The 15,876-nt window shown below is 34.4% G+C and overlaps 2 protein-coding genes across 4 annotated transcripts in view; both read right to left on the bottom strand.

The window, feature by feature from the left end:
• Positions 1-15,876, bottom strand: part of fam136a (family with sequence similarity 136 member A) — a 429,951-nt gene that overhangs the window by 374,158 nt on the left and 39,917 nt on the right. The gene's annotated exons all lie outside the window — the stretch shown is intronic.
• On the bottom strand, positions 4,515-15,792 carry LOC114648718 (uncharacterized). 3 transcript variants are annotated; one of them, XM_028797908.2, is made up of 14 exons: positions 15,164-15,792; positions 14,324-14,463; positions 14,096-14,226; positions 13,528-13,837; positions 13,038-13,117; positions 12,750-12,812; positions 11,576-11,685; positions 10,582-10,668; positions 9,957-10,273; positions 9,596-9,774; positions 8,543-8,718; positions 7,808-7,960; positions 6,499-6,713; positions 4,515-5,275 (listed from the first exon to the last, which is right to left on the bottom strand). In XM_028797908.2, the coding sequence occupies exons 2-14, from the start codon at positions 14,454-14,456 to the stop codon at positions 5,031-5,033; spliced, it is 2,199 nt and encodes a 732-aa protein (XP_028653741.1). In that variant the 5' UTR covers positions 14,457-14,463; positions 15,164-15,792; the 3' UTR covers positions 4,515-5,030. The 3 variants fall into 3 exon arrangements, with proteins under 3 accessions (XP_028653741.1, XP_051784735.1, XP_051784737.1); XM_051928775.1 differs by having other exon boundaries at positions 14,324-15,792; XM_051928777.1 differs by lacking the exon at positions 7,808-7,960 and having other exon boundaries at positions 14,324-15,792.

Here is a 15,876-nt window from a genome sequence, read left to right as displayed (position 1 = left end):
CTATACAGTATATAATCGTACATCTCATTAGTTTTGTTTAATGGATCTAAAGTTTCTTTAAATATAGCGAGCTTTTTATTCTGTGAGTCCATACCTGGTTCTGTTGTGCCATTGTTCCGTACGGTGGCTCTGAGGGGCAAAACACAAACACAAAATCAGCAATAAACCAAATGAAAAAACAAAATAAAAAAAACACAATGAAATTAATTAATATATGAAAACATGAAGTCAACAATAAACAGTGAGGGCATAAACTTAGCAAATAGTGAGAGCATGAAATTAACAAAAAGTGAGAGCGTGAAATTAACCAAAAGAAAGAGCGTGAAATGAACAAAAACGACAACATGAAATCAACATTAAGAGGCCGCAACATGAAATCAACAAAAACTGAAAACGGAAGTGAACTTCACAACGGAAACAGCATTTTGAAAACGGAAATGTCCACACCGGAAATGAGATTTTCAGAACGAAATCTGTGCATGCTTAGTTGGAAGAGAAATCTGTGCAACGGACTAATCTTCAACTGATCACATTTAAAGGTGAAAAGCAGAATATGCTGTATTTTTTAAACGTATATATTATACTGTATACATGCAGTGTGGCGACTGCAAGGGTCTGTAAACGTTTATCTCCTGAGCATTCAACGTGTTAAGTGCGGGAAAGTCCGCTTCAGCGAAGGGTGTTCATGGTTGGTTGTAATAACTGCCCAGATTTCATACGAAACGACGAACATAATACTGGTTGTTCTTGTTAAATATATACCTTTCACAACTACAGTTTTTGTGACTTCCTGGTAATTAAAAAACGAAAACGTTTCTTTGGGAAACTGAACAAAACGTTTAACATCTTCACAAACTTTTAAAATAAAAATGTCAAACTTGAACTAGATAACTGCGGCTACTCCCTGTCGTGTCGGCTTCTTTTTACTCCTCGCGAACTGTTAGGCTATTAATAGGATATTTTCTTATCATAAAAGTTTCGAGTGCGAAAACGCACATGGATTTCTTTCTCTTTATTTGGTTGTGGGTCCCATTTTGTGGGTCGAGTGTGCAAACACGGGGGGTATGGACGATGCGGTAGGTGGCTTTGGGTCCCCTACGAGGTCAGAGCACGAAGTGTCCGTTGTCATCCATCAACTGAAACAGAGAAGTCCTGCTATTGGGTTTACCATTCATTTTACTGTTTTGTTACAAATGCTTTACTTCTTCCTGTAACAAACATTCTCATTCTCCAAAGGCAGACCATGTTTTGTCCCTACTGTGGCAGTCAGCTGGGCACGGGCGCGGCGCCAGCATTTTGTTCCACCTGTGGGCGATCGCTTGCCTTTCTGCCGTCAGGTGACCAATCGTCCGCGGCGCTGGGAGGACCACCAACAGGTAATATGTCTCTTGCGTTTAAGTATATGTAAATTTTTTCTTGCTGTTTTCTCTTACCCTGCAATTAGCATGACATGATCATACAAAATATGGTAAGTGACAAACTGACGCATAAGCCGTAAATGTAATTTATTTTTATTTTAGTCAGTGGGAATGAACACACACTTTTGGTCACCGATTGGATTACGCAGTACTTCTACGCAGGATATAAATATGAGGTCATTCTAGATTTTTTGAAAATTTATCATGGAATAAGTATGTGTTTAAGAAGTTTGAAAATGCGCCTGAAAGAACTGGGATTATCAAAACGTAGGAATTACTCCAATATAAGTCAAGTGCGTTTGGCCATGGAGATCGAGATACAAGGGCCGAGTCAGCTTCTTGGATATAGAATGATGCATCAAGTGTTACTGCAGAAATATAAACTGCGCGTGAGGCGACGTGATGTCATGAATTTGTTGTCTGAAATGAATCCGTCTGCAACTTCAGCTAGGAGGACAAGGAGATTTGTTCGAAGAGTGTACCACTCACTGGGTCCAAACTACGTTTGGCATGTAGATGGATATGATAAATTAAAGCCTTATGGCATAGCGGTAAGCGGGTGCATCGATGGCTTTTCAAGAAAGATTTTATGGCTTTCATGCGGACCAACGAATAATAACGAATAATAAATAATAAGTAATTGCAACAAATTATGTGCTTTGTGTAGCAAAATTTGGGATTGTACCAATGAGACTGAGGACGGATTGTGGAACAGAAAACACCTTGATAGCAGCAATGCAGTGCACGTTGCGCTCTCAAGGAAATGACCACTTCGCAGGTGCAGCTAGCCATGTTTATGGCACTTCTGTAATGAATCAGAGAATAGAATCCTGGTGGGCACATTTCAGAAAGCAACGGTAAGAATATTTATGTATATATTTTGGTATAGTAAGTGTAGTCGTAACTTACTTAATCAATAACTGCAAAATGTTTATAAATAATGTTTAAAAACAGCTTGCTTCTACATCAGATACTTACTTTATTTTAAATGTGTAACTGCGTGCAGTTTTCCAGTCCATAACCTTTTCAGTGATATATTTTACTGATTGCCCTTCACTGAAAGTTTAATTACACCAGTAAACAAAACCATTTATAGAACGCAATTTAAAAAATGCATCCAAAGCTATATTTAAGTAGCTCTTGCATTTTATTTCATTCAGGTCACAGTTCTGGATGGAAGTCCTGGTGGATCTGAAAGATTCTGGCAATTTCAATGGTAGCCATCAGCATAAATGTTTGCTGCGCTTTGCTTTTCTTGAATTGATGCAAAAGGATTTGAATGAATTTAAAGACCTCTGGAACCAACATAGAATTAGACCCTCGAGGATGTCAGTTTGTCCTTCTGGAATTCCCAATGAGATTTTTAGCCTACCACATAGGTATGAATAAATGGCTTTATGTAAAGCAACAGTTTTGATTCCATTTAGAATAATTAGAAAATATAAAAAAATATCTTGCCAGGACTAAGTTTTCTTTGTTTTTAATCATCAGTAAAAGTAAAGAGCTAAGTCTGTAAGGGTAGAGATACAGATTTTAAAATTGTATGATTCATTTTAAGAATGTTCTCAAGTTTTGACTACACAGTACTCAAATTAATTGTATAGACTTCTGAATATATTAGTTTTTTTTTCTTTTAAACATATTACTTATTTGTCTAGATTCCAATCAAGAAACTTTGGATACGTTGTTTCAGAAGAGAAGCTTCATCAACTGGCAACACAATGCAAGGAAATTTGCAATTGTGGAGATGAAACCATACAGGAATATTTAGATCTCATAAAGCAGCAGTACAATTTACAAACTCCACCCACATGGAAATCTGCTGTAGAATTATTTTTGAGGCTAAAAGAAATTTGTAATATCTGAATATTTTGTAGTATGTATCAATTTGGTGTGTTTTTTCTTGTGTATGTCGCAAAGTAAAGTACTATTACTTCTCACTTATTTTAGCTAATATAGTAACACTTTATATTTAAATAAATATATTTTGGGTATTCTGTTTCCTGAGTGCATTTTTTTGATCTTGCATAATTTAAATTGGTTATTCTTCAGCACCATCAAGCATGTACCAGAAACCACCTCAGGACTTGCAAATTGAAACACTAATTGAATTGAATTAATCTTCACAACCATGAAATGTAGTTGCTATGAATTTGTCTGTGTTCCAGCTACAAATATAACAGTAAAAAGACATCAGTGATAAACATTATTTAATCTTTCAACAGTAGATGCACCAATAATGACAATATAGTTTACAATATACAATAAACACGATAAAAACTAATATAACTTGTAGAATTTCATTTTTTCTCTATAGGTCTTTATTAAGTAAAGTAAAAGCTGGTGGAAAGCAGTAGAAGGCTGGGGGGCAACAACAGGCATATCACCGGTTTTGACTAATCAGGAAAGAATGCAAATATAACAATGGTTTATAGTTTAAAATGACGTGACATGTTTGTATCGTTCTGCTTTTAGGTATACTATCCTCCCTGCTACCCAAAAGATTTAATATTTTCTCATGGCTCCTTGTGGCCTTCTGCAGTCTGGCATATAGAATGACATAATCATCACACCTTACAAGTTTTACAGTCAAGCCAGTAGAGGTGCAGTCATTGTTGTACAAAGAGCAAATGGCTGGAGAGAGAAAGTGTCCCTGAGGCAATCCTGTGTTTCTGAGCAGGGACTCTTTTACATGTCTACCCTGCTCCACAGCCTAGAATCTGCTCCCCAGAAAGTCAGATCAGAGGCTGTACAATTGTCCAAGTTTGCATTGGATACTGTACATTGTTTTGGAGAGGTTCAGCTACAATGGTGTTAAATAATGTAATAAAATCCTTAAACAGGATTGTAAACTATAAGTACCTTGGCAGTTTGAATAGTGTAAGATGTACTGAAATATTGTGTTTTCTTTTTCTTACTGATGTACAATTAAAGGTTGACAGTAGTTAAACAATTAAATGTTTTTTCTTCTTGAACTTTATTAAGTGTCAGGAAAGGTTAAACAGGATAGACTGTTTCTGTTCAAAAGTTGATTACCAAAATAATTATAATTGAACTGGAAATTGAAGTCAACCATCATAATATTTTATTTGAAAATGAACATTAAGTTTACAAATTTTTGTTTAATAACAACAAGAGCACTTCAATGGTACATCTCATTGAAGCAACATTAACAAGGTTCAAGTCAAACCATTTCAAAAGTATGGTTTAAAACATTACATAATATGAAATATAAAAAAAAAGCTATTAGAAGTATTACATTGTAAAATTTCTATTTACACAAAATATGTATAAACACAAAGCTTAGCAACTTCCTTTCTTTGAAAAATTAACATTATTAATAACATAATTGCAAACAAAATGTAACTGTGCACAACTGACCAAAATGAAATTACGTGAAAAATGATTGATGGAAGATCCTGGTAATTCGGTAATAAAGAAAAAAATGTGCATGTTTGCAAAATGAACTGAAGCAACTTTAAATGTAAAATCAGCCAAAAACTTTCAAAAAATAATAACTGACATAGCTAATAATATAATTTTTGTGGAAAATGTAATGAAAGAGCAAGTTCAGGGCTGGTAAAAATATATGATGATTAATTATATCAGAATTTAGTGTTGCCCAAATCCAGGTGAGTTTAGAATACCAAAATTCATATGGTACTTGAATTTATCATATGTTTTATGTATGGGGATGCTTAAAGAATTGGTGCATGTTTGAGCAATGGGATATGGCGACTCATTATGCAAGAAATTAACTGTTGGCTTTGGATGGAAGCCGATTGGTGGGATTGAGGAAACACCGGTTGAGAACATGAGGATATCTTCCAAAGATGGTTCAGCAAATGATGTTTTACCTAAGAAAATATAAGAACATGTTAATATCAATTGTTTCACATATTAAGTAACTCATTCACATTGCCCTCTTTTTCATTAAGTCCAAACTTATTTAACATATTAGCACCACTTCATTGAACAAAGTACTGGCCCACACTAATTGTTACATATTGATCACCCACACTATTTAACACATTGAGATGATAAGATATCTCTAAACAGCATTCAGATAATTCTTACAACAAAACAATTCATAGAAAATGTTTGTGCCTCTTAAATATGTAATCATTTTATCAGAATGTGTTATCAAAGTTTAAAAATTTGTGATGTATGAAACCTGGAATGAATCTGTAGCACTGTTGTCATTTGATGTTATTACTTCAAGCAGTTTCAACCAGTATTATACATTTTGTGCATAGCATAATGCATGATATGCATCACATTTAATTTTGTTACTAAATGCACAAAGATGAATTGTACAAATAATCATAACTATTTTTATATGCATATGTTTTGACCAAACTGTTTTTCTTTTCTCTTTCCTTAATATCTGGATTAATATCTTCAGATTCAGTAACACTATACTGTGCAACCCCAATGTCAGCAGCTTTGTTGCGTTGTATAATTTATTCTTGCTGGTCCCATTCCTGATCACGTGGCATAGCAGCCCAAACGTATGTTTAGGTGTCATATTGTACTGTATATAAAGCTTTGTAAACAAGAACAATCTTACAATAACATCTAATCAATCCAAAACACACAGTAAAAGCAATCTTTAAACATTAATAATAAATTGGAACCACCCTAATAGATCCACACCCTTATTTCTTTGTTGGTTAAGAGATGTGACAACTTTAGTTTAATGCTGGTGAAATAAACAACTAATTTAACAGGCATAAATTCATTAATTAATACAGTAAATGCATAAATTGCTAGCCAGCTAAAAGGGCCTATGAAGTGTAAAAGTTAAAAAAGCAGAAATTGCTTTATTTGTTTATCTTAGTTGTGTGTTTATCAGAAATAAATTATGTGAACGCCGATTTGTATTCTAAACTTGTGGACACACAAAATACAAACTCTCATCCTGTGGATAGAAGCTTGTGTGTCTCCTGCTGCGCTTACATTCAGTGTCGTTTTTTTCATAAATTGTGTAAGGTGAAAATCTACATGTACTATATACATAATTTTACATATTTCATGAAGTATACTAAACAAATATTTTCTCCAATACTTGAATTCAGACCTTCAATATCTAACAAGTAGTCTGCCCAGTATGCAGCTGTCCTCACTTCCTCTTGTCTTCTGTTGCTACCAGGCTGGCTAAACTCAGCTTTAAAAAGATTCTCTATAATTTCAGAAGTTATTTTTTTCTCAGAAAAACAGAAGTATTTCATGAATCCTGATGGATTTTGTTTCATTGCTTCAAGAACATTTAGTGTGGTTAGTCCTTCTTTGAACCTGCAAATAACATATACAAATAAGATTAGGTTATTATTTTTATATACAGCATTTATTTCATACTCTGAATATTACAAGGTGAGTGTCATTAGAAAACAATAAATAAAATGCATTTACCGAGAGAATGAGTTGACAATATAGACCAGGAAATGTAAAACCACCTTTAATGCCCAAGGAAGGACATATTCCAGAGAGGATATTTCATTACTGTGATGTACATCATGTTAAGAAAGGTGGTCAGTGTCTGTCAGCCTTACTTTATATAGTGTTATGACTATATAAAATGTTATGGATAGCTTAGCAGCTTAGGGAATGCAGAGGCCCTGATGACATGATACATTTGCCATATGTAACCTGGACAAACGGGGTGATACCAGAAGACCAAAGATATAGTTCACATAAAAAAATATTTATTAAATCCTGAACACAATGCAAGATAAATCATCAACCCACTCCTCCCTAATATGAATGGGATTAGGCAGGTTTGAGAATGTTATGCATGTCACATTGTGAACTCGGTGAAGCATAAAAAAGTTGCCCAAAAACATGGACCGCATACTAATATGACCATCAACACACACCTGTATGTTGTGAAAATTGTTGTGATGTCAACTTCTGAGGATATGTTTCAATAAGATCTGCAGCACTGTTTGCTAGAACCACAGGAGTACAGACGCTAACATTTCTTGGTTTTAGTGCATTTCTCACAGAAATTATAATGTGTCACTTTTGCCATTTGCTGATTTGTACATTTCTGAGGAACACTCATAATGAGATATTGTTTCCAAAATCTTTGACATGTCAACAGAAGTAATTGCTATGAACATACAGATCTACAATGTAAATACACTGCTGCAATGTAAACAAGTCTTTCTAGCACACACACACACACACACACGGATGACAAAACAAGCATTTGGACTTCCCTCTAGCTTTGCTATGTTTGCTGCTAAAACAGGGTTTACTATTTTTTTTCTTTACATTTCCTATGTTCAGAAATAATACATTATAGTGCAAATTAATATGTTAGTAGTACTGATTTTTATTTCTTCAAAAGAATGCCAGCACTATACAAATGACTAAGAAATAGTCACCATTTAAGGGTGACATGTTGGGGCAGTGGAAGAGCTGGTACACTCGTAGTAAGGAGACCTAGGTTTGTGTCCTGGGTCCTCTCTGGATGGAGTTTGCATGCTCTCCTCATCTCTGAGTGGGATTCCTCTGGGTGGTGCTCTGGTTTCTTCCCACTGTCCAAAGACAAATAGGTTAGGTAATTGGTGACACTAAATTGGCTGTAGTGTGTGTTTGATGTATGTGTGTGTGTGTAAGATTGCCCAGCAATGGATTGGCACCCTGTCAACAGTTTGTTCCTGCTTACTGTCCTATTCTAGCTGGGATAGGCTTAAGTCCTTCTGTAACCCTCTTCTGAATTAACCAGGTTAGAGAATGACATGATATATTCACCATTACCCTATATTCTTTGCTGCTGCTAGTTTATATATGACTAAAGTGATATGGTATATTGTATGTGTCACATTCCTCAGCAATACATGAAAATTTGGATTAGCTATTAGTTACTATTTAATTTCACTTTCATTACATTTATTCTGATGAAAATCATGGTGGCAACATGCTCAGCTGGACAAATGTCATTGAATCTTCAATATCTTTTGCCAACTCCTCCTGGGGAATTCTGAGACACTTCCATGTTGGTCAAGAGGCTTAATCCCTCTAGTGTGTCATTTGTTCACTTCTAGTTTAATGTAAATGCTACTTCCTCATCTTGGTAACTTTTAGTATTTATAAATAAAGCATTTATTACAACATACCTTTGAATACAAGCAGCATTTCTGGTGAAAAAATACCACTTCAGATAATCTTCCACAATTTTGTCTTTATCAGAAAGCTCCCTGATAACATGGCAAAGACACCCCGCTATCATAAGCATTGTAGCATACACCTCCACTGTACTCCTGAGACATTCCACTGAGGACGATGACTTGATCTAATTCATTTCAAAGTTATAATAAAATGTAACATTAGTAGCATTCAGTCACAAACAAAATAATGCATTTTTAAAATATGAAAAGAATATTGATTCAGAACTTTGCAAACAATAGCATTTGTCCAAAAAGGAACCCAAGGGGTGTTAAACCAACTTTTTAAATTAATTTAACACTCAGATTTATAGAAGCATATTTTGTTTGTTTAGTTGTTTATGTTTTTACACATATTATGTATGGTTCTTTATATACATTATCTGTACACAAATGTTTTTTTTTTAAATCTAAATACTTTGTAGAAACTGGAGGCATTATAAAAGTAATTTAGTAATAGCCACTACCAAAGGACATCAAATATTTGATATGTCCATGGTCCTAAAACATTTAAAACAGTACAATACTATTACAATATCTATCTTCAATTACACTGATGACAACAGGGATGCAAAGGAGATCCTATTTATTCCCTGGATTACCCCACTGCATTAACTACCTTGCGGTCTAGGAGACGCACATCTAAGTATGGTAGCCTAATGGAACACATCAGTTACATATACACGGAGCATTTCAAATTAAAAGGGGTCTCATGTATTACATAACACTTTGATTTATTGTATTAAAATCAAAATACATTACAAATAATATGTACTTATATATTTGTATGAAACATGTATAGACACTGACAGAACAAAACAAACAATGTTAGCACAGTGAAATAAATATCTGTTTAGTTTTCTCATAAACAATCCTAGTTAATGAAGTATACAATTTTCAAAAAACACTAAAACATTCTGTGGAAAAAGCATTACTGTGTAATATTACTGCATTACTGTGCATTTAAGTCTTTAAAACTTAAATGCATACGAAGTCATATCATACCTTTTGTAGCATCATCTGTATTTCTGGATCACAAACATCTTTTGTATCAGGGGAAAAGATACCTTCACATAAAATATAGTTGAACAAGTTTTTCGAAATGAACTGTGGCCCAGGACCACCATGAACCATGGAGACAGCGATCATTCGCCCAATGATGAAATATTCATCATTATCAAATGCTAAAACAAAAACAAAGTGCCAAACCAGTCACCATATCCATTCAACTATCCATTGCTTAAATTAACTTATTTCAGCCATAGTTAATGCACATTATATAATGGCTACACTGGGCAAATGACAAGAAATCATACACGTACAAGATGTCAGTCCACTACAGGATGTGACAGCTCATAATACTCACCAACACTGTCACAGGTCAAGTATTTTTCAGTTTCCCTTCCTTCAAATAGTGTTCTGTTTTTAACATGTTGCATTAGGAGTTCTAAAAATTCTCGTTTGGGTCCTCCTGTGTCAATGCCACTCTCCATGTAGCCAGTATTATCACTGAATTTCACTAAAATGGTGTGTGCTGGATCAAAGGACGAACGCTTAAAACCACGTAGAGCTCCATCCCAAATGTCAGCTCTGTTTATATTGAACCGTGAGACTTTTTCAGACTTAATCTGCGTGGCTAAATTTTCCAGGATGTCTTCCACACTAACTATTTTGTCATTAAAACTGTATGTAAAAATAAAAATAGGAGAAAGAAAATTTACTTTTTACAAATAACCAGTATAAGTCAACTACTGAGGAACAATTATGTCAAAAAAGCAATAGTCACACTATCTGTAGGGTATATAACAAGATTTTACTCATTGCTGACAGACTATAAAACACACACATTAATTCAAAAGATAACCATGAGTTGTTCTAAAGAACACATGATATAAATGAAACAGATATTAAATCATTATTAAATAACAATAATTACCATATTAACTACATTTATTCAGACTGGAAGAGAAAGTATTGCCACAGAAACTTACCAATCAACATTGTGAGCAAATTCATCTTCTGATGAGCTACTAGTGTCACTTTCAACTAGAATTGGAGCATAAACCTCTGTATATGTTCTTGGAAAAAATAAGAAAGCCATTACATATTGAAATATATGGATCAATAGTAAAAGTGATGAATTTCAAAGTTTTGCCTATAGACAAGCAGGACCATCCCCCCCATGAAATCTGTTTACTGTGTTGTTCTTCCTATCTTATTGTATTTTTATATTGTAAGAAATTTTAAATAAATTACATTTATTATTACTTTGCCCATAAGTAACAATCTGGCTAATGTACAACACTATTACATAAACTAATAACATTCAAAAAAAGGACATAGCAGCACTAGAAAATGTCCAGAGAAGAGTGACTAGGCTGATTCCAGGGCTACAGGGGGTGAGTTATGAGGAAAGATTAAAAGAGCTGAGCCTTTACAGTTTAAACAAAAGAAGTTTAAGAGGAGACCTGATTGAAGTGTTTAGAATTATGAAGGGAATTAGTCCAGTGGATCAAGACGGTAACTTTAAAATGAGTTTATCAAGAACACAGGGACACAGTTGGAAACTTGTTAAGGGGAAATTTCACACAAACATTAGGAAGTTTTTCTTTACAAAGAGAATCACAGACACTTGGAATAAGTGACCAAGTAGTGTGGTAAACAGTGGGACTTTATAGAGACTTTCAAAACTCAACTTGATGTGTTTTTACTTTGCGAGCTTTGTTGAGCTGAACGGCCTGTTTTCATCTAGAATCAACATGAATACATGATTATTTACATTTGTAAGAGTATCCTCCAATTTGAATGTTACATTTGAAGATGATTTGTGTCCTAAGGTATGCATTAAAGACATTATTAATTGTAAATTGCCTGGTTTGCAATGTACTTTTAAGTGGTATTCATGCTAACAACTGAGATACTATAAAACACTTTGTTCAGCAACATATTCAATGGAAATTATATAGGTAGCATTTTTGATAATACCTGTAGCAATGTGCACCCGTACTAACACTAGTGCAGCTTGTGGAAACTTCCTTTGATGATGTGCTTGCCATATTTTGCTTTTCATTTGATACAGGATTAATCAAAGACATCTATTAAAACAGAAACTGAAAATCAAACAGCTTAAAGTAACAAACACAGCAGGCACAGAGTTACAGTAATTTACTTATACTGTATTTGAACTGAATTACATTTTCATTTGTGTACAGCACTTTTAACTAAGTGCAGACACTGAGCTCTTTGTCAAGTTTCCAGGTAAAATGCAATTACAATTTTTCTAATAATAAAATGAGTACATAAAAACACAAAAGTGGTTTGGAACTTATTAACATAAACAGAGCTCAGCACTATCTGTTCCTTGATTAATTGTTGAACTATGGCCAGTTAACAACAGAGGAGATGAAAACAACTATTCAGTCAGTGAGAATTTGTATCAACCAGCATCTTAAACTGCAAACATGGTTTTAAACTACTGTTATATTTTTTTGTTTTAACTGAAATTGTTACTAATGCAGTCACTCCTAGTGGAGAATCTCTTTATAACTTTTGGTCTAATTATGCTGTTTATAATCTGAGTATTAATTCATTTAGATTTTGCTAAAGTAGCTAATTTAAAAATGCTCCATAGCATCCCACATACAAATGGGATAGACAACTGTCTGTAATGATAAGAAGAAGTGTCCTGGTTTGAACTCTGATCAGTCAGCCAGGTAGTTTTGCTGTCATATTTTGAGATAAATTAAAAGATCCTCTCTAGTCAGGATGAAAACCATCTTTCTTGAAAACTCCAGGCCTTTCTCAAAAATTATCCAAATTAATCACAAAGACTTCTTTTATTTGAACACCAGATCTCTAACCAGCAATGAATGAAATACAATCTAATCCCAATCTAGGGGGGGTCCCCTCTAATCCTGGTGTGGACAGACACAATTAAATTCCAACTTTTTTTATCTTTAGTGCAAAAGGTTATTAAATTCCTCTTTAATACAACAAGATTGCTGCAAAAATATATTATTAGTGTCACCATGAAGCAGTAAGGTAGATAGTATATGTATCAGTAAAGTATATCAAAGTATTAGTATAAAGTAATCAAAGATAAGAAAAAAATATTAAACTGTAAACACAAGATAAGCATGAATAAATATTTCAGATTTACCACATCTTTACTCCTTGCGGTTAGATTTTCATTTTTTTCCCTGGGGGAGCTGTGGACAAAAAGCTGAAAGATAGAAGTGAATTACAAAAAAAAACATATAATTACAAAAAAAACAGCAACTGAGTTTCTACAAAATACACTTGCTAGTTAGCGGTTTATACAGAACATTTGGGTGAAACATTATGACAACTGTTTTACTTTAAGTGCTACTTACACTACATTTCACTATGAAAGGTTTAGCTGTGGTGATTATAAATGAATAAACCTATTAATTAATTAATTGTGTACCACGGTATCATTGAGAAAGTCCTCTTCTATTTTATGTTTTGGATGAATAGTCACTTCTTCAGGATCACTACTGTCATTTTCTGCAAAAATATTAGTTAAATAATTAAACGTTAACCAACAACTAAAAATGCAGAATTGTATCCTAAACAGTTGATTATATATACTAAATAATAATGTACAAGATGCTCAAATTCATCATGCATATATTTTCAAATAAATCACTAAAAACCACTATATTTATTTTCTTTTTTGATAGTCATTTAAGTAATAAACATACTTAGATACATCCTTAAAAAACTATGAAAAATGCAATTTTTTTACATTTTTAAACAGGTTGTCACAAGTTTTGCATAAGTAGGAATTAATCAACCCATCAAACTGTATAAGTTATTTTTACTACTATTTACAGAACAATTAACTTTTAAAAATTAACTGTGATTTGTAATTAAATATACACAAATACTTAAATATTAATTGATTCTGAACCTACCTAATTTATTGTATTCAGCCTCTGGGCAGATGAAGAATGTTATTCTGTTAAATTGTTTGCCAATTTCATTTTTGTAGTCTTGCAGTATAAAATTACTTGCAGATCCTGGTATTTTATTAACAAGACTCCCATCAGCATACAAAAGCACATATGGGCCTGGTGGTAAATCATTGTTGAATGTGCAGAGTTTTGTCTCAGCGGCATGCAAAAGTTCATTTTTGGAACTTCTTGAAGAAATTCGAAGTGGTAATGTCCTGCCTCTTTCTTTTTTTAACATTCCTCCACACTCCCTTATAATTCCTACATTAATCTACGTACAGAAAAAAGAAATAATGAAACAACATAAAATAAATAAAAAGAAAGTAGTTTTGCATAAACTAGATTAGAACTGTGAGATTACAATCAGAATTTAAAAAACGTATTTGTGTTAATTTATACATTCATTCATATGTTTTATAAAAAATACATGAGTAAAACGCACGTAAATAACGATGCCTTTAATTGGTAATTGAACAGATTTTTAAAAAATATATTTCACGCGTATAATATTTAAAATATTCAGACGTACCTGTACACAACTTACTGCATCCTTCTGAGACTTTCTTTTAGTGGTAAAATTAACGGATCTTTCTTTGTTTTTTATTTCTTTGAAACGAAAAAAATCCGTCAGTGTTGGAGAATTTTGAGGATGCTGACGTCCTAAACATTTTCAAAAGGGTTATTCGCTTTAGCGCGCACAAAGTACTGTAGCGAAAAAATTACACATACTCGTACTTAAATGCAAGAGACATATTACCTGTTGGTGGTCCTCCCAGCGCCGCGGACGATTGGTCACCTGACGGCAGAAAGGCAAGCGATCGCCCACAGGTGGAACAAAATGCTGGCGCCGCGCCCGTGCCCAGCTGACTGCCACAGTAGGGACAAAACATTGTCTGCCTTTGGATAATGAGAATGTTTGTTACAGGAAGAAGTAAAGCATTTGTAACAAAACAGTAAAATGAATGGTAAACCCAATAGCAGGACTTCTCTGTTTCAGTTGATGGATGACAACGGACACTTCGTGCTCTGACCTCGTAGGGGACCCAAAGCCACCTACCGCATCGTCCATACCCCCCGTGTTTGCAATACCACATGTGTTTGCACACTCGACCCACAACCAAATAAAGAGAAAGAAATCCATGTGCGTTTTCGCACTCGAAACTTTTATGATAAGAAAATATCCTATTAATAGCCTAACAGTTCGCGAGGAGTAAAAAGAAGCCGACACGACAGGGAGTAGCCGCAGTTATCTAGTTCAAGTTTGACATTTTTATTTTAAAAGTTTGTGAAGATGTTAAACGTTTTGTTCAGTTTCCCAAAGAAACGTTTTCGTTTTTTAATTACCAGGAAGTCACAAAAACTGTAGTTGTGAAAGGTATATATTTAACAAGAACAACCAGTATTATGTTCGTCGTTTCGTATGAAATCTGGGCAGTTATTACAACCAACCATGAACACCCTTCGCTGAAGCGGACTTTCCCGCACTTAACACGTTGAATGCTCAGGAGATAAACGTTTACAGACCCTTGCAGTCGCCACACTGCATGTATACAGTATAATATATACGTTTAAAAATACAGCATATTCTGCTTTTCACCTTTAAATGTGATCAGTTGAAGATTAGTCCGTTGCACAGATTTCTCTTCCAACTAAGCATGCACAGATTTCGTTCTGAAAATCTCATTTCCGGTGTGGACATTTCCGTTTTCAAAATGCTGTTTCCGTTGTGAAGTTCACTTCCGTTTTCAGTTTTTGTTGATTTCATGTTGCGGCCTCTTAATGTTGATTTCATGTTGTCGTTTTTGTTCATTTCACGCTCTTTCTTTTGGTTAATTTCACGCTCTCACTTTTTGTTAATTTCATGCTCTCACTATTTGCTAAGTTTATGCCCTCACTGTTTATTGTTGACTTCATGTTTTCATATATTAATTAATTTCATTGTGTTTTTTTTATTTTGTTTTTTCATTTGGTTTGTTGCTGATTTTGTGTTTGTGTTTTGCCCCTCAGAGCCACCGTAGTTCCGTGTCGGAAAACGTTTCCAGCTCCATTTCTTTTTCGAATTGGAAAACTGTACAGCGGCTCTTCTCCTTCTCTTTCTACGGACTGTGGGAAGTCGTGGGGCGGACTGTGGAAGACCGAGTCTTCGACCTGCTGCCGGACCCTTCTCCCTGGAGTTGGAGGACCGTTCCCGCAGCATGTCCAAAAGAACTGTATTCAAACTCGCTTTCCAGTCGGCATGTAATGTCAGTTTGTGTCGAAAAGGCACAGCAAGGGGGCGCTACTCACCGAAAGCCATAAATGCTTGAAGTC

This window comes from Erpetoichthys calabaricus, chromosome 1, assembly GCF_900747795.2.
Source record: "Erpetoichthys calabaricus chromosome 1, fErpCal1.3, whole genome shotgun sequence".
Lineage (NCBI taxonomy): Eukaryota > Metazoa > Chordata > Cladistia > Polypteriformes > Polypteridae > Erpetoichthys > Erpetoichthys calabaricus.
This window is presented reverse-complemented; position numbering and strand designations above follow the sequence as displayed.